The sequence below is a fragment of the Heterocephalus glaber genome, unplaced genomic scaffold, assembly GCF_053883595.1.
Source record: "Heterocephalus glaber isolate CG9 unplaced genomic scaffold, H.glaber_assembly_v1.0 deba00001577, whole genome shotgun sequence".
Taxonomy (NCBI): domain Eukaryota; kingdom Metazoa; phylum Chordata; class Mammalia; order Rodentia; family Bathyergidae; genus Heterocephalus; species Heterocephalus glaber.
The window spans coordinates 5,517,400-5,545,065 of NW_028258358.1; the positions used below are offsets into that span (position 1 = coordinate 5,517,400).

Genomic DNA, 27,666 nt, shown 5'->3' on the forward strand with positions numbered 1-27,666 from the left:
GAATCTAGTAATTATATTTCAACAAGGGGTAACAACTATTAGCAAATGTTCTAAATCCTAGCCTCAGAGGAATAAAACAGAAAAAAAATCCTATAGTTAAAAACTTTGTTGGTGCCATGAATTAGTTCAGTGGGACACCAAGAGGACAAATGAACAAAATTAAAATGTTAGAGATGGAAAATTCATATTACTTCTGATTTTTCTTTCTTAGGTGATTCTGAGGTTGAATGAATTGTCTTAAGAGGAAATTATATGAAAAAACCCTAATAAGTGTGAAATTTTCCATTTTACGTTCTTTATTAAAAAATACCTCAATTTGTAAGACTGTTTTTTCTATATGAAATTTAAACACTTGTCACTTTTTAAATGCCTTTAAATATAGAGTTTTTAGTATTGTAAAATCATGAAATGGATAAATTCCTGTCTTTTTTAAAACTTTGATTGTTACTTTGACAAGACAAGCACTCATTTTCAGTATCTATCTAATAATTCAAGAAATGCACATTAATTTCTTGCAACATAGGAAATGTCTTTCAATAATAGTTCCACATAAGACATATTTATTTTAATATTTTACAGTCATCTCAATTTAATTGTCATTGCTAACACTTCCTTGCTAATATTTGAGGATTTCTTAGGCTGGTCTTTTCTTATATCTTAATGTAAGAACATAATCTTAAAATTTGTTATGCCTTCCACATGATAAAATAACACATTAGCTACTGATATGTTGAAAATTCAAATTTCATTTTATATGCTATAATTTAAATGAGTGCTGTTTGTAATGAACAATAACTTTTTGATGTAGATCTCTTTCAGTCTGAAAGTAGTTATTAATTCAATCAAATATGATTTTAAATCAGGATTATGAGGAAGAAAATGTATACAAGAACGAGTGTATTTTTATGGCAGTGTATTATTCTGAGCATTATTAAATACCATGAACTTGTTTATTGCCTGAAAACACTCCTGATCAGACTAAGGAGTAAAATGGCTCACTCTTATGAAAAATAATTGAAACTGATGTATCATATAGGCATTTGTCTGAACATATATATGCATGTTCTTTGTATATACTACACAGAAAAACAAAAGTTTAAATTCCTGCAAAATATTCCAGAATTATATAATTTTTTTTTTCTGTACCAGGAATCAAACTCAGGACTTTGCACTTGTGAAACAGGTGGTGGAATCACTGAACTAAATCCGCGGCCCCCAATTATATAATTTTTAAAGACAAAATTTCATTGGTTTCAGCATTTCTCAAATATTCATTAATTTTATTTCATTTGTGTTTTTATTTGTCTCAATATTTTAATAGCTCTATAAAAACTTAATTTCTATTTTCAAAAATAAAATTATTCCAAAAAATTGCCATATCTAGATGACACAGATTAATGAAGTTTGGAGTAAACTGTTTAAAATTTAATTACAAAAGACATTACTAAGGAACTTTTAAAAGTTCCTTTTCATTGGCAGATAAAATCTTTTATTAAGCCACCAATATGTGCCAGATATTAGAGAGAAGATCATGAAGAACATTTGTATGATATTATGGCAAGTACACACAGACTACTAAATAAAATCTTACCAAGTTTAAGAGATTGAAACAAAGTGCTATGTAAATATTGAAAACATGAATTTCTGAAAATGGGAAGTGGTGGTCAAAGAAGCCTCTTAGGAAACTCAAACCTGAGTTGACTTTCTAATGATGAACCCAGTAGTAAATAATGCGTGTATCTGAGTGTTTCATATAAATTTCAACAGAGAGGCTCATATACCCAAAGTTTACTCTCCCATGCAGCAATGTTAAGAGCTGAGGCCTGGAGAGAGTGATGGGATCCTGACATTGGTAATCCCATCAGTGGGTTGATGTGCTATTCCAAAGTGAGGCCTCATTGAAGGAAGTAGGTAAAGAGCTGCTGGATGGGGGATGCCTTTGAAGGTTTTATCTCATCCCATTTTTCTTTTTCTGTTTCCTGGGCATAATGAGTTGAGCAAGTTAACTCCACTATGGTCCTGTGCTATAAACAAGTCCACAGCAATGGAGCCAGTCAAGCATGGACAACAACCTCTGAAACAACAAATCTTACTCCTTTGTTTATCTCAGGCATATTGCCAGAGTGAGAAAAACAGAATGACCCACTGAAAGTAAATATCAGAGTACTCAGGTAAACAGATTTGCACAGAGTAAAAGTACTGCTTTCTATAAATAGCTGAATAAGTATAGCAAAGAAGGTTTGAATAAAAAATAATATATAAAATGCTAAGGACTTGTTATAGTAGATATATGAATATGATGTACACATTTCAAAGCCACAAAAATACAATTAAATGTGTGATTTTAAAATGTCACTCTGGAGGTTTTGAACAATCAATACACTGGATTTTAAGATATAATATGAGTTTCATTATAACAAAATGGTAAGTTCTATTATAAAGGCAATATACCCATAAAATAGATAAAGAAGATTTAAAACAATTTTCAAACAAACACATTTAATAAAAGAAGAAAGAGATTAGTAGCACATGGAGTAAAAACAGTAGGTGTTTTGAAGAAGTTTGTATAAAGAGAAAACACACTTTTAAAGTTTGATTTTTGGATAAAGAACCCAGACAATCATTTCACTCTTCTAAAAAACTAGCCAATCTGGGTATTTACCACTTATATAGATTTTTATATTTCAGTCATAACCTATTTATCTGCCTAAAACCATACATATTTTAGCATAATTAGAACCAAAATATTAGTAAAAGTTGATATTAGAGTGAGGTGAAATCTAATCATCAGAATAAAATTTCACCTTTTTATTTTTATAAGAAATGAGTGCTGTAAGTGACTACTCTCTGAAACCAGATATCAGGTGTTCCTTGTGATTAAATATTCATGACTCCCTAAATTCTGAGCTCTCATTTGGCATGTCTTATTCTATGCCTCCATTTGAAAAGAGTATAGCACTTATGCTGAATTGTAGCAAAGAGGGAAGTAGTTTAATGGTTTGGAAACCCTCATAGTTGACTGCACTGAGAATATCACATTCATTATTATTTATGACACTATTTCCAGGTCTTTAGAGGTCAGCTTATTGAATTTACTGAACATGCTACTTTTTCAACTAAGTAAAGTGAAATTTGCAAGTGACTTTTTACTACACAGACTCAGAGTTGAGGAAAGTCAATTTTATAACTGTAAATTTACATAAAATACACATAATTTTAGAAAATTAACTCTGACTGAAAATTGATTGTTTATAAACTTTTATTTTTTTAAATTTTATTTTATTGGTACATTTTAGGTATACAGTATAATGACATTTATCATTGGAAATTTGTAACTTTACATAATCTCTCTTGGTTCTTATTTTTCCCCCTTCCCCTGCCCTCCCTTCAACCCCTCCATCCCTCCCTATTTACAAAGACTTTGTTTCCATTTTTTCATTTTCTCATATTAATCCCATTCCCTTGTTTAATTTCCCCTACCCCTCTCACTTCCCCTTCCCCTTTGGCCCCTTTTCTTCCTATTTCGCATTATCCATTATACCTTTTAGTCCTCATTTACACTTTCAGTTTCTCACACCAGAGAAACTATTTGGTATTTACACATGTGTGTCCTGTTTATTTCACTTAAGAGTATCACCACAATATGCATTCATTTAGCTATAAATGTCTCTAATTTCTAATTTTTTATGGCTGAGTAGTACTTCATTTTATTAAAAAAAAAAACAACACACATTTTCTTTATCCAGTCTCCAATTGATGGGCATTTGGGCTGTTTCCAAGTTTTAGCTATTACAAATTGTGCTGCTATGAACATGGGTCATACCACATATATCACTGTGGTATGATTCTTTTAATTCTTTAGGGAAGATACCCGGCAGGGGAATAGCTGGGTCAAATGGGACTTCCAGTCCTAGTTCTTTGAGGTATCTTCATACTGATTTCCACAGTGGTTGCACCAGTCTACACTCCCACCAGCAGTGGAGCAATGTTCCTCTTTCCTTCCAGCTCCACCAGCATTTGTTGTTGGTTGATTTCATGATAGCAGCCATGCTTTCTGGAGTGAGGTAGAATCTCAGTGTTGTTTCCATTTGGATCTCTCCAAAGACCAGTGATGCTGAACACTTTTTCATTTGTTTATTTACTATTTCTACTTCTTTGACTGAGAAATATCTTTTCACTTCAGATGCCCATTTTTGGGTGGGGGCTTTAAATTTGGGAGTTCTGATTTTTTTAAGTTCTTTATAGTTTTGAGATAGTAGACCTTTGTCTGAGGACCATCAGGTGAAGATTTTTTCCCACATTCTGAGTTGTCTCTTCACACTGTTGGTGGTTTCTTTTGCTGTGCAGGTGAAGATTTTTTCCCACATTGTGGGTTGTCTCTTCACACTATTGGCGGTTTGTCTTCCTGTGTTTTTAATAAGAAGAGATCCCACTTGTTGATTTTGCTAGTTCACGGGCAACTGAGGTTTTGTTCATAAAATCTTTTCCTACACCAATATCTTCAAGAGTTCTACCTAACCTCTGCTCCAAGCGATTCAGCATTTCTATTTTAATATTTAGATACTTAATCCATTTCAATTTTAATTTAGTGTGTGGTGAGATATATAGGTCTAGTTTTAATTTTTGGCAAGTTGAAAGCCAATTTTTCCAGCACCATTTATTAAAGAGGCTATCTTTCCTCCAGTGAGAGTGTTTGGCTCCTTTATCGAAGATGAGATGACTGAGTGTGTCTGGAGTTGTTCTGGCATCTTCTAATCTGTTCCAGTGGTCCTCAGGTCTGTTTCATTGCCAGTACAATGCTGTTTTTATCACAGTAGCTTTGTAGTATAGTTTCAAGTTGGGGATTGTGATACCCCCTATCATGTCTCTGTGACCTAGAATTGCTTTTGCTATTCTGGGTCTTTTCTTGTTCCAAATGAATTTTTAGATTGTTTTCTAAAGGTCCATGATGTATGCTGCTGGGATTTCAATTGGAATTGCATTGAATCTATATAGCAGTATTGGAAGTATGGACATTTTCACTATATTAATCCTTCCTACCCAGGAGCAGGGGATGTCTGTCCATTTTCTGATATCATCTGCAAACTCTCTTTTCAGAATGCCATAGTTTTCAGAGAAGAGGTCTTTGATTTCTTACATTATGTTGATTCCTAGATATTTCAGTTTTTTGGATGCTATTGTGAAAGGAATTATTTGCCCTATTTCTCTCTCAGTGAGCCTATTATTCATGTAGAGGAAAGCTATTGATTTTTATCTGTTGACCTTGTATCCAGCTACTCTACTGAGTTTGATTATTAAGTCTAGAAGACTTTTGGTGGAGTTCTTGGGGTTTTCTATATACAGTATCATGTCATCTGCAAATAATGACAATTTGACTTCTTCATTTCCTGTCTTTATTTCTTTTATTTTTTTCCCTTGTCTAATTGCAGTGGCTAATGTTTCCAAAACTATATAGAACAAGATTGGTGATAGTGGACATCCTTGTCTTGTTCCTGATTTTAGTGTAAAGGATTTCAATTTTTGACCATTTAGTATGATATTGGCTGTTCATAGATGGCTTTTATCAGATTGAGGTAGAGACCATCTATTCCAATTTTTTGTAGGTTTTTTATCATAAATGAGTGGTGGGTTTTGTCAAATGTTTTTTCTGCATTTATGGAGATAATCATAGAGTTTTTGTCCTTGGCTCTATTGATATAGTGTATTACATTGATTGTTTTATGTATATTAACCATCCCTGAATCCCTGGGATGAATCCCACTTGGTCAGGGTGTATGATCTTCTTGATGATCTTCTGCATTCCATTTGCCAGTATCTTATAAAGATTTTTGCATCTATATTCATTAGTGAGATTGGCCTATAGTTCTCTTTTTCGGTTGGGTCTTTCTCTGCTTTGATGGTTGCTTCCAGGATTGAATTCGGGAATATTGCTTCCCTTTCAATTTCATTGAAGGGTTTAAACTGTAGTGGCAGTAATTCCTCTCTAAATGTCTTGTAGAATTCAGCAGTGAAGCCATCAGGACCTAGAATTTCTTAGTTGGTAAGTTTTTAATTACATTTTCAATTTTATTGGTTGATATTGGGTTATTTAGAATTTTTAGGTCTTCTTCATTCAACTTTGGAAATTCATACATTTCTAGGAATCTGTCCATTTCTTCTGTGTTTTCCGTCTTATTGGCGTATAGGTTCTGGAAGTAAGTATTGATGATCCTCTGGATTTCTGCTGGATCCGTTGTAATTTCATCCTTTTCATTCCAAATTGCACAGATATGGGCCTTTTCTTTCCTTTTTCTGACAAGGTTGGCTAAAGGTTTGTCAATTTTGTTGATTCTTTCCAAGAACCAACTCTTGGCTTCATTGATTTTTTGTATCATTCTCTTAGTCTCCATTGAATTGATTTCTCCTCTGATCTTTATAATTTCCTCCCTTTTGTTAGCTTTGGGTTTGTCCTGCTCTTCTTTTTCTAGAAGCTTAAGGTTCAGCATCAGGTTGTTTAATTGGGCTCATTCTGTTTTCCTAATATGTGTATTCACTGCTATGAATTTCCCTCTTAAGACTGCTTTCATTGTGTCCCATAGATTCCAATATGTTTTATTGTCATTGTCATTTAATTTCCACTCATACAATTGTAGTGGGGGATCTCAATACCCCACTGTCACAAATAGATCAACTAGACAAACAATAAGTAATGAAATACTAGATCTCAATCGAACTCTTGAACAAATGAACTTAACAGATGTTTACAAAGTTTTCCACCCCATAAAAGCAGAATACACATTCTTTTCAGCTGCACACAGGTTGTTCTCCAAAATAGCCCACATACTCATTCATAGAACCTGTTTAGGTAAGTGGAAAGGAATTGAAGTTATCCCCTATATATTATCAGACCATAGTGCGATGAAGTGGGAGATCAATAGCAAAAAAAAATGGCAAACATTACACAAAGAAGTGGAAAGCTCAGTAGTGCCACTGCCTGCCTTGCAAGTGCAAGGTCCTGAGTGAGATCCCCAGTACCAAAAAAAAAAAAATATATATCAACCACATTAGAGTAACACCCTTAAATCAAATGTATTCACACATCTCTGTGAGGAGATGGATTCAGAACACACCCACAGTCTCTTATATGCATAAGTGAGATAACTTTCTAAAGGTAGATCATTTATCATAGTTTTTGAGTTATGGGAACTGCTCCAGACATTAATTTTGGAAAAACAGTTACCACTGACAACACATTTCACTGACTCAGAATGGGTTACAGAAATTTCTTACTCCTGTGACATTCAACCTGGTCAATCAACTTAATCTGTCACTTTAGGGAGAAATGACAACTGTGTTCACGTCACCAGATGAAGTGGCTGCATTCAAATCTAAATTGGAATTATGGGAGTGACAAGTAAACTTTGGGACTTTTACATGTTTTAAACAGCAATAATTTTAGAAGAGACTGAGTTAGGGACTTCCTTCTCCCAGCTGGTGCATGATCAGCTCTGAGTATTACTACACAATCACAAAGTACCCCTACCCTTGGAAAGAATGGACACATGACCCATTTGTAAATAAACCAGGAAAATGAATGTTGTCCATGCTAGAAGAGGATTAACTGCTTGAAATTGCAAATGACAATCGTTGGTCTTAAAAATATGTTTGAGAAAACATCAAATTCCCATGCATTCTGAATTAAAGTCTGACAAGCTCAATTCTATTTCCAGCCACCTATTTTTGTGCAGAAAGCTTTTCTGTAGTGACAGGAGCCAAAACAAGATTGTGAAGTATACCAGATATAAGTAACACTTTGGGTGTCACTCCCTCACTCCTATCACCCACAGATGGGATTGTCCAGTTGCAGAAAAATAAGCTCAGGGCTCCCACAGATTATACACAATGGTGAACTGTATAATTAATTAATTAATTAATTATTATATATTATAAGATAGTAATAATAAAAATATATTACTCAATAAGCATAATGTGATTAAATCTTGCTGAAACCATCCCTCCTCCCAACTCAAGGAAAATTATTTTGTATGAAACTACTCCCTGTTCTGAATAGATTGGGGATTGCTGATTTAATTTACAACAGAAAAAATTACTGTGTCATTTGTATAGTGTTTCCTTTTGAAAGATAGTTTTCAGCAAATATTTATTTATTTATAAAATATTCTTTCCAAAAAATAATTTGCTTTAAATTTAAAAAATTGATTCAAAATATGTTTAGTAAATTATTACTACATGACAAAAGGAAAGATTTTCTTTAGTGAAAAGAATTAGTTATTAGAAGTATTCCTCTAATATTTTAGAAAATCAAAATAGCAATTTTAGATAGCTGTTCCATAATTCATTTACAATCAAATAAATGAAAGTCATGTGTAAAACTAAGAAATTGGATTGATTTTAATACTGAAATTTAGATACATCTTTAAAAAAATAAATATTTTACATGTTTTCTCTTTTATCCTTTTTCTGTAATAATTTATTTTAGATAATTGTTGGTTAAATACTGGTTTCCTTATGTGTAAACTAAATATCCATAATAAAAATAGGAATATCATTAAGAAAAAAATATGCAGAAAATAATTGACAGCCATTATGTCATCATATTTTACCTGCTAAGTAACTCATAGAATAATTACATCTATTCAAAATAATAATAACAAATATATACATATTTAAAATACAATTGATAAAGAATAAACATTTATGTTAATTTACATTAATAAACAAAATATATTTAAAGATAATACTTCTGTAGAGAAATAAATGACATATAATTATTAAGGTGATTATAATGAGTGTTAAAAGGCTCGATAAGTAACAAATTATGTGATTATGAGTTTAAGAAAGCTTACATAAATAATTGGTTATTAATTTTTCTGGAAAATTTTTTTAATCACAAAAAATTTAGTTTTTTCATTTAAATTGTCTAGGTAAATTTTTGATATATAATCTGAAAATTTGAGTTTTTCAGAATGTATAAAAGTATTTCTATTCGGGGTTAGTACTCAGAGTGTTTATTAGATGACAGCTTATTCTTCACCATATGCTAAATACTAAGACAAAAATCAAATGATTTGTTTATGTGAAAACTTATTCTCATGAGCTAAAAAAAGTCTTGTTTGAGTATTAGGATTACCAAATTTCATTTCTCATGTATCAAGGAGTTACGAAATTTTAAATGTTAACTAACAAATCTGATTAAACAAAAAAGATTACAGGATGGATTTGAAGATCTTTGCTGCAATAAAACACAACTATAAATTTAAAGAAGATAACATATTTTAGTATGGTATAATGCAATCATTCATGTATTTTTAATTACAGAAAAGTAGGTTCTAGACAGATCTGAATTTTCCTGAAAAGAAACAATAGGTAAGGAACACAGGAGAAAACATAAATTCAAGTGGATAATTTTTGAAAAAATTACACTGATGTTTCATAAACTACTAGAAAAAAGGGCCAGAAAGTAATGTACACACTTAATAAGTTCTAGCTGATCCAAGTACATAACAGGAATCTAAAATTTTTATAGGATCAAACCTTGATTTATTCTCATTAATTTAAAATTGAGCATATGTGAAATAAATGAAATACATTCCAATTTATCAGAAGTATTAGATTTGAAAACTTGACCTATTGATTGGCATCTAGTCTATTTCCAGAGCTTAGTTATTATGAATTCCACTGCTATAAACACAGATGTACATGTATCACAGTAGTATGTTTTTAACTCTTTTGGAAATATGTCTTGGAGAGGTATAAGTGTATAAAATGGAATTTGAAAAAAATTTTTGAGGAATTTGCCACACTGATTTCCATAGTGATTGTTTGTCTATACTTCCACCAATAAAACAGAAGAGTTGCTTTGTTCCCACATCCTCAACAGCATTTGTTCTTTTTGTGTTCTTTATGATAAGCACACTGAATGGAATAAGAAGGAATCTCAGAGCTGTTTTGATTTGCATTTCCTTATTATTTCCTTATTTCCTTAAATACACTAAAGTCTCCTTTCATGTATTTATTGGCCATTTTTATTTCTTTGGAGAAGTGTCTGCAATCTCAGCTCTCAGGAGGGTGGGGCAGGAGGATTTTCATAAATTCAAGATCAGCTTGAACTTCATAGGGACACATTATCTCAAAAAAAAAAAAGAATAAATAAATAAATAAATAAATAAATAAATAAATAAGTTCCCAACTCATTCAATAACCCAGGAAGGCTAAGGGATAATTATAGTCCTTAGAGAGAAGTCTGGGAGATAGAAAATAAGATATTTTTTAAAAGAAAAGAAGAAAAAAACAAAAATGGAAAGAGAATAAGGGTAAAAAACAAAATTGAAAAGGAGAAAAATAATTTTCATATTATTTTTATACTCAGAAAGAATAAGGGAAGCATAGGATGTTTGGGAAGATAATGTATAGGGTTAGAGAAAAAAGGAGATAAAGGAGGAAATTATAAATAGAAAGTAGGAGAGTCTTTTTCCAGACTGTATCCAACAAATAAACTAGCAGAAACCCAATGTTAGAAGACCTAACCAATGGCCTTTGGTGAGGGATCCTAAACCTGAAATGTCAATGTAATACACTACAGAAGCACAAAAATAATTAAAACAGTTAATTACACAGTTGCTCATAGTCATACCCCCATGACATAAACTTTAAATTAAAAAAGCAAAAAAATCAAGCTTTGATAGTAGTGCTTATATACCAGAAAAGAGGGGGAGGCAGGGAATACACACACATATCCACACACATACATATACAAAGGCCTAACAATCAAACTATCAAGCAAGAAAAAAGGAAATAAGATAATTATCCTGTGTTTTATAGTTAGGGTGTTTCCACTCAGCTTATCTACTCTGTTGTCTCCAAGGCAACATGCTTGGAGCCTCTGATGGTCTCAGAAGGCCCTCACATCACTTGGGCCATTTTTTATAGATGGCAACCTCAGGTTCCCTGGTCAAGTTCCTGTCACAAGCTGTTATTTGCTCTTCCCCATTCAACTTTCTTGGAAGTAAGCACTCTTCATTTACAGGCATCCCCTCTTTCACCAATCCTTTCTCTTGCCAAAATCTTAAAGATCTCCAGGTGTCAGACAGAAGTTAGTATTGTACCACCTTCTGAGTGCCCTTCTGATGGCTTTTCTGTTTCTCCTACACCCCCAGGGTCACAGCAATATTACTGCTTGCAGAGTTCAGTATGAGAAAGGCTTTCATTAGTTTTTGGGGTCAGAGAGAAAATAACCTTCAACATTTCTGATCCAGAGTGTTTTCTCCACCCCCAGTAATCACAGGTACCAGTTTTTTGGCTTCTCACTGGGTCTCTTTCCACTCTGCAAATTAAGTAGCATTTTGTATTGACAATATAGAGCCTTCTGCTGCCAAATTCAGGGGCATTTGGGAATCAGTGGGAGAGATCCTCCTCAGGTATCACACCAGACACTTTTCCCAAATCTGGATCTGACAAACCTGTGCCTGAGTGTTCCATAGTCTCGTGGTCTCCACAGTGCCTGGTGTTTCTGGTCCCTAGCAAGGACTGTGGCCTTCACCTGTCTCTGTGACTGGGTCTCATGAGTCCTGTCCCAGCCACTTCTCTCAGAATAAAATTCTTTACCTTGTTTTTTCCACAGTGCCCTTTTTAGGAGAGGCCCTTCCTGGAGAGTAGAATCTCACTGACTTTGCCCCAATCACTAGAGGGAGAAGAGCTAGGCCCTATAGTCAGGGAATGGTGGCAGACAGTCTGGTGACTACTGTCAACTGCTACACTTAGCTTCTTCCCTCAGAGGCAGTTGAATGTTTCTCCGAATGGTATGTTCACCAGAATTGGCTATGTAAGTAGTGCCAGACCAAGAAATGGCCAGATTTCTGATTCTAAACACCTCTGTCTTCCCTCTCCAAGTTGCCTTCTCTTGGGTGGATTTCTCATCACCCTCATGGTAGCTATGTACTTGCTGATTTTGGTGAGAGTCTCTCCAGCAAGCTGTGAGTGCTCCTACTTCTAGCCTGCAATGAAGACTCTCTCGTCAGTTAATCTTAACTGTTAATTTACCCTGTATTAAGAGACTCCTGGAGAAATGATTGGACCATGGGGCACTATATTCATCATGGATTGATGCACTCTTCCCTTGTGTTCTGTTTTCTAGCTTCCATGAAGTGAGCAGCTTTGTTCCAGGATGCTGTTCTGTAATATATTACTGCCTGAAAGCCAGCTATCCATCCACAGACTGAAACTCTGGAACCGTAAGCCAAATAAACCACTTATCCTTCAAGTTGTGAGTACATGGTACTTTGTTCCAGCAATGGAAAAGGTGACTGATAAAATACCCATGAGCCAAAAACATAGTGAGCCCCACTATCTCAGCTTGCTATTTACCAGTGGGCCATTGCAATTCCCATTTCAAGGAAGGCCACATATTAGCCCTCGCCATAGTAGTGGCGAGGAGGTTCCTCCTTTGATGCTCTCAGTCTTGTGCATAGTAGCTGCTCCTTATTTCTGCTATTTATGTATTCCTTTGAGTTTTTTTATTTAACTCCTTACCTTCCAATTCTACTTTATTTTAAATTGTTGTTACAATTATTGTTTCTATAAATGTTATCTATTGAAATTTTAGTGTGAGTGCATGTTTTTCTACTTTTTTGCCTTGTTGTTTTCTAAATCCAGCCACCTACAGACAATTTTTTTCTATCAATATTTGGTTTTTAAAGTGCTATTTATATTCTCTCTTTAAATTCCAGTCTTCTCATTTTTGCTTAGCTCTAGCTCATAGGAATAATTGTGGGCAAACGTCATCAGTAGGCTTTATATTGTTAAGTTCAAAAGTCAATTACCAGGTTTCATCCTATTTCAGCTATCAGCAGCATTTGACATACCAGGTCACTCATTCTTGTGAAGGGTTTCTTCCCCCAAATCTTAAAACATCAAATTCTTTTAGTTTTTCATTATATTTACTGGCTTTTCCATTTTAAATTAGTTTTAGTGTTCTTTTTAATGCTAGCTTCATAATGTTTCAAGAACTTTACCTTTAGTCAACCTTCCTTATGTACATTTGCTTATCACTGATACCATCTGATATTGACTTCAAAGTACACTGATATGCTAACTACTTCTTAATTTATATCCTTAGTCTTACCTCTAGTTCTCATAACAGACACATTCATATTTCACTCAGAATTTTTACTTAAAACAGTAATGTTGCTTTTTGTTTTGTTTTCTTTTTTTGTTTTTTTGAGACAGGGTCTCTCTCTATACTTCACTGTGGCCTTGAAGTCACTATGTAGCTCAGGCTGTCTTCATACTCACAACAACGATCCTTCTGCCTCAACCTCCAGAGAGATGGGATTTCAGGAGTGCACCACCAAGTCAGGCAATATTAAGGTTGCTTTAAGAAATAATTCAGTTTTCTCAAATCATAAATAAATCACTCAAAAGCTCTACTGACTTAAATGGCCTTTTTATTAAAATATTTCAGAATTTTTCTGATTTCTCTTACAAATGATCACATCCTATTTTAATTTCATCATTCTATATAAAATTGACATGATTAAAAATTAAATTCCCTTGAGAAAAATAATTGTTCTTGTTCTGTGTAGTCTCCTGGAAAATGCTTTTTATAATATGTTTTAATATGTACAAAAATGCTTATGAACTTATTAAGTTGTTAAGTTTAATTGCTTTCTTGGAGTGAACATTGTTCAGATTTATTATACTAGCAATAAAATGTTACAAATTTTTCATGTAGCAATCAGTTTTTAAATATACAAGTACCTTCAATATTAGAGAATATTTATCTAATAGAATGCAAGATGAAATAGTGTATCCTATTCAAATTTGCTTTCTCATTTTCCATTCAATAAAGGATGTTTAGGAAAGTCTGAATCAATGTGTTTAAATCCATTTATTTTAATATTCCCAATATTCATTGCTGGCTCCATTATAACACAGCAGCGGAGAGAGATTTGTCTCACAATCCAGATAAATGATATATCTAGAGATATGTAACATAAATTTAGTTAACATTCCTTAATACCTAGAATAAACTTTTCATTTGTTTCTTCAACAAATTTAAACAAGACTTTAAGTCAGTTTTTTTTTTTTTAAATATAAAACATGAAATAACTAAACTAAGCAAAGAAACAGTAGATGAAAGTTCTAAGAACAAGAAGCATTTAAACTCAAATATGATTAACAAGAAAGAAGTTAAGGTTGCTTTAAGAAACAATGTTTGCTTTGTTGGGTGAACATGGCAGAAGAGTACTAATAGAGGAATGTGTTAAGCAGCTGGCACTAGCAGATAGGAGTATGTTATTAATGACTACTCAGGATAGTCAGTGCATAGCAATATTAAAGTAATGAAATAATTGCTTTAGATGACTGCTAGACTATACTGTATGTCTTCCTTTAGTGCTTGGCCTGATACAACTGTTCTACCATAATCCTTTCTCCTGGGCAAGACACTGTTTTAGTAATCAAGATCAGCTGGTATAAATGGACTACAGAAAATAATAGTTCAGACTTTCTCAAGAATTTGAAGGAAATTGAGTGTAGCTAGAGAATGCTGAACACTGGCTGGGAATAAGATCAGAAGAATAGGCATGGTAGAATCGATATAGAGCCTTATTGGGTGAACATTCTAGGATATTATCCTCAATGCAAAAATCTTAACATTGGTATCAATTGAGTCATACCGAAAAAAAAATCTGTCTGGTTAAATGGAATTTTTTTTCCAGTGGTTTAAAATAAAAATAAACTCTAGGCTAAATGCTTGCACCTTTTGTTTGTTGGTTATCATATCTACTGCCCTGTCCTAAACAAAGGAACCACTGTCTTTCTTTTGTACTATTGGAATAGTACTTTGGCTATAATTATAGATAGAGTTTGGAGAAGAGTCAAAAGGACATCTTAAGGGACTGAGTGTTAAACAAGATGTAAAGAAGTCTTGGAAGTTTGATATAGTCCATTTGGGACATGTAAAATTTTGGATACCTATTTGATATACAGTCAAATTTATCAAATCATTGACTGAGCATTTTAGTCTATCTTTCAGAGAAATGTTTAGAATTAGATGTCAACATTCAGAATTTATAGCTGTTTTCCTTATAGCATTTAAAGGTTTGGAAATAAGTGGTTTTGTCTATGGATAAAGTATGGTAGCCTGAGGCACTTTAACATCAGAAACTAGAAAGAATTAGCATTGAATATTGAGCAAGACTGACCAAATCCACAGTGTCTGAGATACCAAGAAAGAAGAAAATGATATGGGGAAAAATGACCACATGAAGCATTGTTCTGAGATTGTTTAATGCAATTTGAATAGAGAAAAATATGAAAATCTAAATTAATAACTATAAATAATACTTATTTTGCTACAAATTAAAGGAATTGGAAGGGTTGGTGGAAAAGAGTTTTGTTTTTACGTGTTGGAAAAATGACAACTTTGCAAGATAATTGCCATTATCCAAACTAGAGTGAAAATTACTAATATATTAAAAGGTTAATTAAAGTAGAGGAATACCTGTGTCAAGGAAGATAATATACAAAAGGTGGCCGGTAGAATCAGTCCTTCATTAAAACAGAGACACCTAATATATTGTAGACAAATAAAGTGCTTTAAGATTATGTTCCAACTTCTTTGCGTTCTGTTCTAAAGCCAGGAAAATAACATGAGCATAACCAAGTATGTGTACATGAATGTTGCTGCACACTTTTATAACACTGGCACCCCTGTCAATTTAAAATTTGGTAAAAAAGTTTTTTTGGTTTTAATATTATAACTTCAATTGTGACTATCACACTAGCCTTGTGATTGTAAAACTAGGGTTTAAGATAAATAAGATTTTAGATATGCTGTTTATGCATTTTTTGAAATACACTGTTTTAAGATTTAGAAGAGAAATAGTGTTACTCCAAATTTTAATTTCTTGTACAGAGAAGACTATTTCCATTTTAACTCACTAGACAGCATGCAGATCAGAAGGAAAATATACAAAATATTAAAATTTACAATAAGTGTGAATAATTATGTTAATTTATCTGAAAAATTTTGGCATTGCTCATTTGTAAAAGTTAGGAATTTTTTCAACGATAATCATAAGACATATAGTACATTAAACACAAAGTATTTGCAGAAAAATTTAGGGAATTCTTAGACATAGTACAGGGTGGCTTATGGAAGCAAAATAAAACAAAACATATTATTCAATAATAAACCTACTCTTTATATCTTCTTCATATCTTTATATATATCTTTATGTCTTTACATGTTTATATCTTTATATACTCTTTATATCTTCCATGGTAACTTATGAAATCTCTTTTTATTTTATTTATTTATTTTTTTATTTTGATTTGTTTTAGTCACTTTTCTTGCTTTTTGTTTGGACTTTTAGCTGTGGCTATAATTTTTATGGACAAGAGAGTTTTTGTGTCATGCATATATGATGAGTCGCAACGTTTTCAATAAAGACAGCATTCAGAGACCTCACTTTTGCCTCTCATATTGTATTTACTACAATAAAAATTGTTTGGAATAAATATAATATAGATTTAATAGAAATAAATGCTTTTAAAGCAGAGGTAGAGGGGCAGGGATTTAGCTCAGTGATTTCGCCGCCTGCTGCACAAGAGCAAGGACCAGAGTTCGATCCCCGGAACCAAAAAAATAAAAATAAAAAAATGAAGTAGAGGTATAATCTGTTTCTTAACTTTAAATATTGATCATTTTTTATTGTTTCTATTATACCGTATTCCTCTAAATCTAGACATTTCGTTATTCTAATATAAACTTTTTTCATTACTTTAGCTACAGAAAATAAAATTAAGAAAATACACTTACAGAAAATAAATACAGAAAATAATACACAAAAATAAAATAATAGAAAATAAATACAGAAAATAAAATTAAGCGTGCATAAAAACACATGCACTGTTACATTTACTTAGGAGTCAGTAGCTTTGATTGTTAAGAAGTTGTAAGAAACTTATCTTCGTCTCAGAAATAAACAGCACCATTTCTAAGATACAAACCAAAGGCTAGATGTACAACACCAAACTTCAAAGTAATTTATGTGATAGAATTTCTAAGAATATATTTTAGCTTTAAAATATGTCAAATTACATTCCCTTGATTTTTAGAGCCTTATGCTTACATTTTCTAAACTGTTCATCAGGAAAAAATCAACTAAATATTTGAGGCTTATTAGCACTTTTTGTTTTTTGGCAGTACTGTGGATTGAGGCCAGGGCCTTGCATAGACTAGGCAATGCTGTAACACTAAGCTATTTCCTTAACCTTAGGTATACTTTAAAATACAAAAAACAAATGAATATTAATGTACACACTACAAAAATATATTTTATGAACCTAATTAAAATCAGTAGAAATAATAGTTACAGAATGCTAAAGCATTTTTATTGCATACCAGCATGATACTTTGTTGCATCTTGGAAACAGGAATAAAATTTAAAAAGCAGTGAATTAATTGGGATTAATGGGGTATATTCTCTTTCTTCATATGTATATATATTTTTTCTAAGAATAGTTAAATTTCTATATTTTTCCAATTCTGTTGAAACTTTAAACCTCGGGTATTCAAAAATATTGAAATATGCAAATTATTTTCGTCACTTATTTTAAAATAAGAAAAATAACTCAATTATGTCTTTTATTTTGCCTTTTATTCTAGTTCTTTCCATAGCAAAGTCAAATAATTAAATATTTCAGTATAAGTTATTGCATTTCAATAAAACATTAAATAGACATTGTTATTTCTGAGTCTTTCTAGGCCTTTTCTCTTCTGAAACTCATTTTCTCTGTTACTAATCTCATCTAAAATCAATATTCTTAAATTTCCACCCTCCTTGCATTTTCTACACAAAATGTAATTTATAATAATTCATAATAATTTATGAATAATTTACAGTAATTCATAATGACATATGCTCATTTATAATTAATGAAAATTATAAACATAGGTTTTATCTTATACATTTAAGAAATAATTACAGATACACATGGTATCATTAGCAAAAAAAAATCATGAGAATGCAGATTGTAAGAAAAGATCAAATAAATATAATCAAACCAAATTGGCCAGTTGTCTCATGAATATAAGAGATTCTTACTTTGAGCTAAATTTATTTATGACAATATCAATATTTTATTATATTTTCCTTGTGGATGAATTATCTATCAATGTTTTTATTAGTTTATTTTTCTAGAATTTGTATGCATTTACCAAAAATAATCACAGAAATGATTAAATACAAAAATACTTCAAGGTTATTTAATCTGACCTTGTTCTTAAATCATAAATTTTCTTTATATTTATTTAATTTTATTTTAAATACCTCTGAATCTTTCATTCTTTTTACTTTATTTTGGTCAGCAATTTGCTAGGTTTTGGCTAATAGTATTAACAATTGCTCACTTTGGTCTTTCAAATATCATTCTGTCTCAGTCACCTAAAACTGAATGTTTACATTTGTTATATTACCTTAAAAAATGCAAAACCAAATTTTTAAATCTTTTTCAAAATATAGTTCTAGATTTTATTATTTTGAAGACTTTTGAAAATAATCCCTATTTCACTGGACTAGATTCCCCTTTTAAATAATGCTTGTATTTAAAATGACATTTTTAATATACCAAATAACATATAAGTATAAATTACATGTAACATATATTACATTTACATTTAAATGCATTTGTGTATATATCTTTCTACCTAACATGTATCTAGAGGGGATGCAAAAAAGAAATGATGGAAAGAAAAATATGAAAGTGATGGATTGTGCTATGTACAAAAATATTTTATGAAAAATATATTTTTATTTTTATGTCCTGGCATCTGTTCCTTGAAAAAATATGTAAGAGTATGAATATAATAACTCCAGTTTGAGAGATGAAAATGATAAAGAATTGATATATACTATGTTGAATCTATTGGACATTATGATAAGGGTTAATTTTAAAGTCTTATATTAGTTACACAAAAAGAATAGTCTATTTCTTAATGTTAATAAATATCACTTCACTAAGCAAGACAAAGCAGCTGAACCAATAAGAAAGAAATAAAATCCCTGTGTAATGTATAGCCTTGAGCACAACAAATAAGCCAATGGGAAGTACACCTCTTTCATATAACCATTTTAATAAAATATACATATGGGAGAATCTCCCCAGATTCGATGACAGAAAAATGGGGAAGGAAAGTATGAAGGAAAGACATATATGGAGCCCTGGTCAATTTCTTTGCATTCTCTTGTTTGTATTCCACCATTTCTGATAATGTTTGAATACCAGTTTAACTCCAGGTTCCCCACATTTCAACAAACAGTGGAAATAGCGGGCAGTAACTGTTATGTATAGAACAAAGTCATTGCTGTAGCATCTGTCACTAGCTAATGGCTGTCTGCCTATCATTGGCTAATAGTGACCACTGGCCATTGAGAGAAGACTCAAGACTCTGAAAATACCTAGCATCAGAACCTAGGATAGGAGATATGGAAATGTTCAGTGTCTTACATCTCAATATATTCTTTGCCCAGTTACCTAAATGCATGTTTAATTTGGTTTTAAAACCCAGTCTTATGACAAGCTAGTATAATCTGTTTAGAAGATACTTTCATACAATTTTTCCCTTTGTTTTTATTTCTTTCCTTCTCTCAATTCCCAAATGTTTACTTCTAATATAGAGTTTTTTAGGAAGTTGGATCTACTGCAACAGCATCACATGTAATTACCTGTGGTGGAAGCAATGGCAGTCGTATAAATGCAAGAAGCATACTCAGGTCATTACATCTCCTCTGCATGTCATACTTGACCCACATCATTAATGCATGGAAGATGGTTTCTTCATCAGGAACATTTACATCATCACTGGCCAGTAGTTTATGAAGCTCCTCAGCTGGAAGGAGTAAGAACTCTTGATTTCTGATAACTTCCATTATGTTTTCCTGTGGGGGGAAAATATCTTGGCATAAATTCTTCTTCACTTTTATTTGTCTAGGAAAGCATCTCAGAAAGAAATGAGAAAGGTAGTCAATAATTTTGTTCTCATTATAACATAATCCTTGAGACTAAATCCTTCAGAAACTATGGCTGTTAAGATGAAAGCATTGTAATTGTAATTGAAGTGTAAATATATCTGAAACAGCACAGATCTTGTAACAAATGGAGAATTATAATGTTGAGCTTTGTTATGCAGACAGAATGTACTAAGTGATTAAATGTTCAAATTTCAAGTATATTGCTATGTAAGAGTTAGTGAACATAAAAAGAATAACATTTCACATTTTTAAAAGCTTGGCTACACATACATGAATCAGAAAATGGCAATAAATTACACAAAAATTTAACACTATAAGGCCCATCATTGTTAATTCAAAAGAGAAAAATCAGAATGCATAGGCCATAGAAATCCCCACATCCCAAATGTTTTACCCTCCTGTCATCTCTCATAACTCCTAGCTCTCATGATAACTTCTTTGGCTTACTTTAGAGTCACATTCACTTTTTTCCAGATTGCTATAACCTCCAAGTGTTCTTCTTCAATCTATTCTTAGCATCTCAACTGGATTCTCTATAATGATGTCAAAATTATATTTCTAAAACATAAATATGCATATAGCACCACTCAAAGATTTTGTTTTGTTTTGTTTTATGTCCCATCCTCTTGTGTTTTGGTTCACACTGCTTGTTTGAACACTATAGTTTTGTAATATCTGACCCCTTCTGGTTATATTCATCTCTTCCCTTACTTACATTACAAAGTATTCACAAATGTACTTAGTCTTCTTTCAATTTGCCATGCTGTTTGACATGTCCTCCATTATTAATCTCTTTGCTTAAAATGACATATCCACTTTGCTTTCCTAAATCCTGGCTCATTTCAAGATGCCATTCAAGAGACGCCGATTGTACATGGCTTCTTCACCGCCCTCATTTGACCTGGGACAAATGAGCTTGACTTCGGACACAACCACGAAAGCCTGATAGTGCATGATATGAGCATCCTGCTAAGGAACAGCAACTACCAAAAAGCAGCCTAAATTTTGGTACACATAGGTGTGTGATTACAATTTGTGAGCTGTAAGACTTTGACTTATGTGAACTTGTGTACCTAGATCCTGGCATGGTGCCCGGAAGATAACAGAAGAATTATATATATTTATAGGATAGATGAACTGATAATTTTGCAGAGGAAAAAAATGTTGTCACAGGGTAGAGTACTACTGTGTTTTCTAAATATATTTTTAGTACAAAACCTGAAATAAAGTGAGACTAAGATTTTAAAAAGCTATTTTTACTACATTAAAACTGAGTAGAGTATTCATCAATACCAAATAACCTTCATGTTGCACACTTATTTTAAGCAGATTGACATTTAATTTTGAGAAGAAACATGACCTGTGTTAGCACAGAATGTTAACTTTTACTTTCTTTCAGGTCATCTGTCGTCTCTTTACATAAATTATACAATAGAAGTACAATGTGTATATAGTGTCATATATATAACATATATATATATAAAGCAATATTACAGAATAGCTGTGTTATTTTCATTCTCAAAAATTATTTTGTCCCCTGTGATTCCTCTGGATTTATTTGGTGCTACATAAATTATAGATGTTCAATATCTATTTATTAGGTAAACAATTTAACTCTTTTCAGATTTATTGCTACCAGATTTATCTAAAGAGCTAAATGTGAGAAAAACATTATTAAAGAATCTTGGAAAGATATTTTGATCATTTTCTTTTGAAGTTATTCAGAAATAGCTTTGTCTACACACAGAATTGTATGGCTAGACCATCAGTATATAGTGAAGAATATCATAAAAAAGCTCTGAAACTTTTAGCGGTGTCGATCATAAAGACATCCTTCAAGGCATATTTCATTATATTTTATAGTGTCCTCTTTTTCCCTTGGGGAAATTTTCTTTCAGATTTTAATAGCAGAAAAAGTTGTACTTCTCCTGAGTAAATTGGTTTGCTTTTATCATGAATGGTGTAAATTATGAAATTGATCAGACTTCTCTTTTTATTTGGCCTCTAGAAAACTTAGAGTCAAATTGAAACACATCTGGCAACAAGGTTATAGCTCTTTATACTTTCATTTCTTTTTCAGACAGCCCAGATAATAGTTTCATTTAATATTGCCACAACAACTTTTCTTTCTATTTTCCCCTCTTTTATTCCAACATCTGATTTTGCTTATATATCTATAGGATGCAAAGCCCTATCGTTGTAGTCATACTAAATCTTTTGAGATCTATCAATGTTGTTTGTATAAATTACTATAGATAAACCATAAATTAGAAGCTAGTGGAAGTTTTTACTGGTTCTGTCATACTTGCCCATATATTACATTGCTTATTCTGTTAGTTTCTACATACTTTGTATGTAAAGAGTATCATAAAGAAGCTCTCTGAAACTCTTAGAGGTGTTGATCATAGAGAGATTGTTCAAAGCATATTACATAATATTTTGTAGGGTCCTCTCCTTGATGACCCTTGGGGAAATTTTCTTTCAGGTTTTAGTAACATAAATAATTCTACTTATAAAAAAAGTTTTGTTTTTTACATAGTATTTCATTAAGTGCCCTTTCAATGATACCTGGCCTGGTATTTTGCTGTAATAATTTCAATGTTGCTTCTTGACAGTATTCATTTTAATTGTTTTATTGATAAAAGAAGTAATATCAATGAATAGTAATTTCCTTACATTGCTTGTAAGCAGTGCTTTTACCTGTTAATACCATATAATGAAAGTGTCTGTTATGGTTTGGGTCTGGATGTTCTCATGTGGTTATATGTGGGTTAATCTAGAGTGTGTGATGCTAGGATTAAGGGCATGTGATTACTAAACCACTACATGTGAGTGATTGGTTTGAGACCACCTTAATCTTGGTGGTCTGAATAGTATAAAGGGCATGGAAAGATACAGTTAAGGAGTCTCTTGTTGCTTTTGCAACAAGAACTGTTGCAATGAACTGGATCCATGAACTGTTGCTCTTCTGCAACACGTCTCTACCATGTTTCACTCTGTCTTGCAACTTGCTGATTATGGACTGAAACCTTTACAAACTGAAAGCCAAATAAAGCACTTCTCCCTCTAACTTTGGATGTGGGGTATTTTGTCTCAGGAAAGGGAAAAGTAACTAACATAGCATCTAAACTTTTGGACCTGGTGGCTTTGTGTAAAATCTCATACTGTTACTTTATTCCAAAATTCTTTCACCGTAAATTTACTGAACACTTTATATGTGGCCATGAAAAACTTGTGAGGCAAACAGAGTGGAATCAAAAAGTTTATCACAGGAGAGACATATATAAAAAGTGATGAATAAAATTTTAAGGAAATTACTACTTATAGATATATGATCAATAATATAATGAGGAGAAAGCAAAATAGAATTAAAATTCAGAGAAAATGAATATTAGGAAATGTTTCATATTAAATTCAGGAAATATTAAACAATAATTATAAGAAGATTTTATTTGGAATAAAAGAAAACTATAATTTATTTAAACTAGCAAAACTAGAAAGTGATGGTAGCCAACTTTGTAGAAACAAACTTTTCAAATGCACAAACACTTCAGTGAAATTTAAGCTAGGAAATGGAAGATGGAGAAGATATTCTGGTCTTGAAATAAAGACATAGCAGCAGGTAATACAGTGTGTGATGCCACAGCTGGTATGTAACCATGATAGTGAGCACAGAAAACTTGTGGAAAGTAAAGGCTAGTTTGTGAACTGGTCATGAAAGGGTAGTTGGGTGGGATAATCAAATAAATTGCAAAATTTTTAACAGTCTATCTCATTTAAATATTCACACTTTCTACAGAAGTGTTGAAGATATTTATTATTAAGAAAAATTTTAATGTGCCAGGCATTTAGCTCAGTGGTGCTGCCACCTGCTTCTCAAGTGCAAGGTCCTGAGTTCAATCCCCGGTACCAAAAAAAAAGTAGATAGACAAGAAAAATTTCACATCAAATGTAAATTATCGTGACCTAAATTATGATATTCCACAAATAAAAGCTAAGCTCTGCTAATTACTTTTGTTACTTCACATTATTTAAAAAGTATTGCTAGTTTAAATACATTTTAGTTTTATTTTATTCTAAATAAAATCTTGCAATTATTGTTTAATATTTCCTGAATTTAATATGAAACATTTCCTAATATTCATTTTCTTTGAATTTTAATTCTATTTTGCTTTCTCCTCATTATATTATTGATCATATATCAATAAGTAGTAATTTGCTTAAAATTTTATTAGAAATATCACTTTTATATATAATAGAAATTTTAGGAAAAAATTAATGTTAACATTAGATTGACCAGAAGAAAAGCAAATCTTGGCAATGGTCACATTGATGTTAATAATGCAGTTAAAAAAATGAATATAAACTCGTCTTGGTGGGGCACTCCTGTAATCATAGTACTCTGGAGCTTGATGCACCAGGATCATTGTGAGTTCAAGGCCAGCCTGAGCTACATAGCAAGACTATATCTGAAAAAATAAATAACAATAAAACTTACCAAATTATTATTTTATTATTCAAATAGCCATAAAATCAAATTCAATTTTTAAAATTTTATTAATAACTACTATAAAACTAACACATTATATAATATTACTGTTGCTTGAAGGAAGCATCTCTCCTATAAAACTGCTATGGTAAGTGTCTCCATCTTGTACTTTGTGACCAGTTGGCAATTAGAGTAACTGCCTAATTAACCTAAGAATTATGAAAGGAAAGCTAATTCTTTGCTAGAACCACCACATAATCTCTGGCTTCATTCTAAAATATCAGAGTATGTGGAATTTAATTGTCAATTTTAAAAGTTATTTGTTAGAAAGATGCACTCAGGAGTTTCATACTGCCCAACACCTGGAAGACTGAAAGAAAACCTGGGAATTGGCTGCCTTCTATAGTTGAGATTTATTATGAATTTCTTATGAATGTATGAAAATGTTGACTTCTGATGTAATGTCATAGAGTTTTAAAATGATAAATCCTTAGGCATTCCTTGCAAGCAAAGTATTGAAAATTTCAAGGGCTGGGGATTTAGCTCAGTGTTTTCGCCGCCTGCTGCGCAAGCGCAAGGACCCGAGTTCGATCCCCGGTACCAAAAAAAAAAGAAAAAAAGAAAATTTCATAACATATGCATGACTACTATTTTCAGAAGCAAGACTAAAACCACAGAAGTAAACCCTGGCCACCCAGTTGGTATTTTCTCCCATGCATACTTTTTTAATTCTTTCTAAGAGAATCAGCCTGACAATTTAAAAATATTTAAGTTACTCTCATTTTTTAGTTCTCTCTTCTTGCATTTTTATACAAATAGTCAAGAGAAGTAATGCCACTCCTTAAACACATCCCTTAGAGATTTCTAAAGTATCCTACTTCATCATACACATATTTCTTCAACAAAAAAAAATACCCCATAAACATAATTCAGCCAAATTCTTTGCTACTTTATAACAAGGACCATCTTTCCTCCCATATTCAGTAATGTGTTCCTTTCCCTATTTTTGATATGTCATCAGAATGGTCTTTATCATACCTATTTCTACCAATATTCTCTTTATATCTTTTAGGGAATCTCCAAGAGAACGGCTTTCTCTAGGTTTCTCTGTGAGCCCTCACTGGAATCACTTATTATAGTGAATTCACAATACCATACACTTTAGTTTAGAAAGTACTTCAAAGGTGTTTCAGCCTCTACTCATTTCCCAGATCCAAACATACTGTAAAACTTGTAGGTGGTCCTTATAGTAACATTCTACTCCTTTGTAATAATTAATATCTTAGTCCATTCAGGCAGGTCTAACAAAATACTTTCTATTGGATAATTTACTAACTACAGAAATTCCTAACCCTTCTGGAAGCTAAGTCCAAGATCTAGAAACTATAAAATTTGGTGATGCTAAGAGCTTTTTCTTCAAAGATAGTACCTTTTTGCTTTGTACTTCTAAGGTGGAAAAGATCCACAAGCTCTCTAGAGCTTCTTCTATGAAGGCACTCATCTCATTCAGGAGAGCCCCACATTGCTTACTACTTCTCTTACTACAAATGGGGATTTGGATTCAACATACAAAATTTGAAAGCACAAAAAGCATTCAAGCAATAACAGTTTCTCTAAACACCCATGCCCAGTCTAAATCTCAGAATAAGACCTTATGTGGAAATGGGAACATTGTAGTTGTAATTAGTTAAACTAAGAAAAAATCATACTAGATTAGGATGATCCCTAATCCAACGATTCTTGTCTTCATGAAAGTGTTTACGAGTATGATTTATACTGATCCATGATGAGGAGAATTCAGTCTGAAGACATGTGAGACAGAAAAGAAGGACACATGAAGATGAGCTGAGTAATTAGCTATACCGCTACAAACCAAGGGATAATAAACATTCTCAGGAACACCAGAAGCTGGAAGTAGCAAGGAAAAATTCTTAAGAAACTTCAGAAAGAGCATGGCTGTGTGTACAACTTAATTTTGTACTTACAGCCTTCAGCAAAGGAAGAGAAAATTTCTCTTGTTTTAATCCATTTTGTAGGACTTTGCTAGAGAAGCCAAAAGAAACTAGTATCTATTTTAAGAGGAATTTATAAAAAATTTACTCACACTTACATAAAATTATGAAAGTATAGAATTTATTTTCAATTTTTGCAAGTATAATTTCTTGATTTTTTTTTTACAGAATAGTGCTTTCAAGAAATAATAATTCCCCATGTTCCATGGTGAGGACAGAAAAAATGGTTTTATCCCAAGATCAATCTCTTTTTATGTTTTTGATTCTGTTGCTTCTAGAATTTAAACTTTCTGAAAATGCAATCACCTCTCCTCAATTTCCTTGGGAAAGACTTCTCATAAAAATTACCTTCATGTAGATACATTGACATAATGGTGTGATGATTCTTTTTCTGATCTTATAACCAGTTTTCTTGGGCTTTCAATTTTTGGCTTTAGCTGAACTTTAAATCCTCATGCCAAAATTGCCTATTAAACAGTCAGCACTATCTGTTTTTTTTAATCATTTAAATGTCCTTTGATTTTCAAATGTATTATTTTGCTCAGCAATGTTTAGTGTTTCCAGAAACTATGCAACTACATTATTGTGAATTTAGAAAGATTGTCTTTTGCCTGGGCTAAAATAAAAACAATACATAGGCATTGCCAAGCAATGGATTTACAAAAAGCATTCTTTAAACAAAAGCCACAGAGGTTATGAAGTCAAAAGGCTTGGGATTGAATTTGGATCCATCATTTACTTGCTCCAAACCCTGTCTTCCATATGTAGATATTGGCAGCATCACTATCCACTCAGTACTTCAAACTTGGAGTCTTTATTTATTTATTTATTTATTTAGGTACTGGGGATTGAACTTGGGTCCTTGTGCTTGCAGGGCAGGCGATGGAACCATTGAGCTAAATACCCTGCCCCAACTTGGAGTCTTTTGCTCTTCTGTTTTCCTTAACTTTCTAAATCCAAATGATCACTTAGTTCTGACAAGTCTGACTCCTACTGCTTCTTAATTCTTAATTCTTCATCCTCACTTTGTTTTCATTTTCACTGTTTCTAATCCAACAGTTTTCCAACTAATCCACTTTCTCCACTGTGGCTTTCTCATTGGCTCCTAAGCACAGCATGGAAGGGCTTG

The 27,666-nt window shown here is 32.2% G+C and overlaps 1 protein-coding gene across 1 annotated transcript in view; it reads right to left on the reverse strand.

Annotated features, from left to right (window-relative positions):
• Positions 1-27,666, reverse strand: part of Klhl1 (kelch like family member 1) — a 422,969-nt gene that overhangs the window by 133,882 nt on the left and 261,421 nt on the right. The window contains exon 5 of the mRNA XM_004844289.4: positions 19,731-19,943. Coding sequence (XP_004844346.2) covers positions 19,731-19,943 — 213 coding nt within the window. The remainder of the gene's footprint in view (positions 1-19,730; positions 19,944-27,666) is intronic.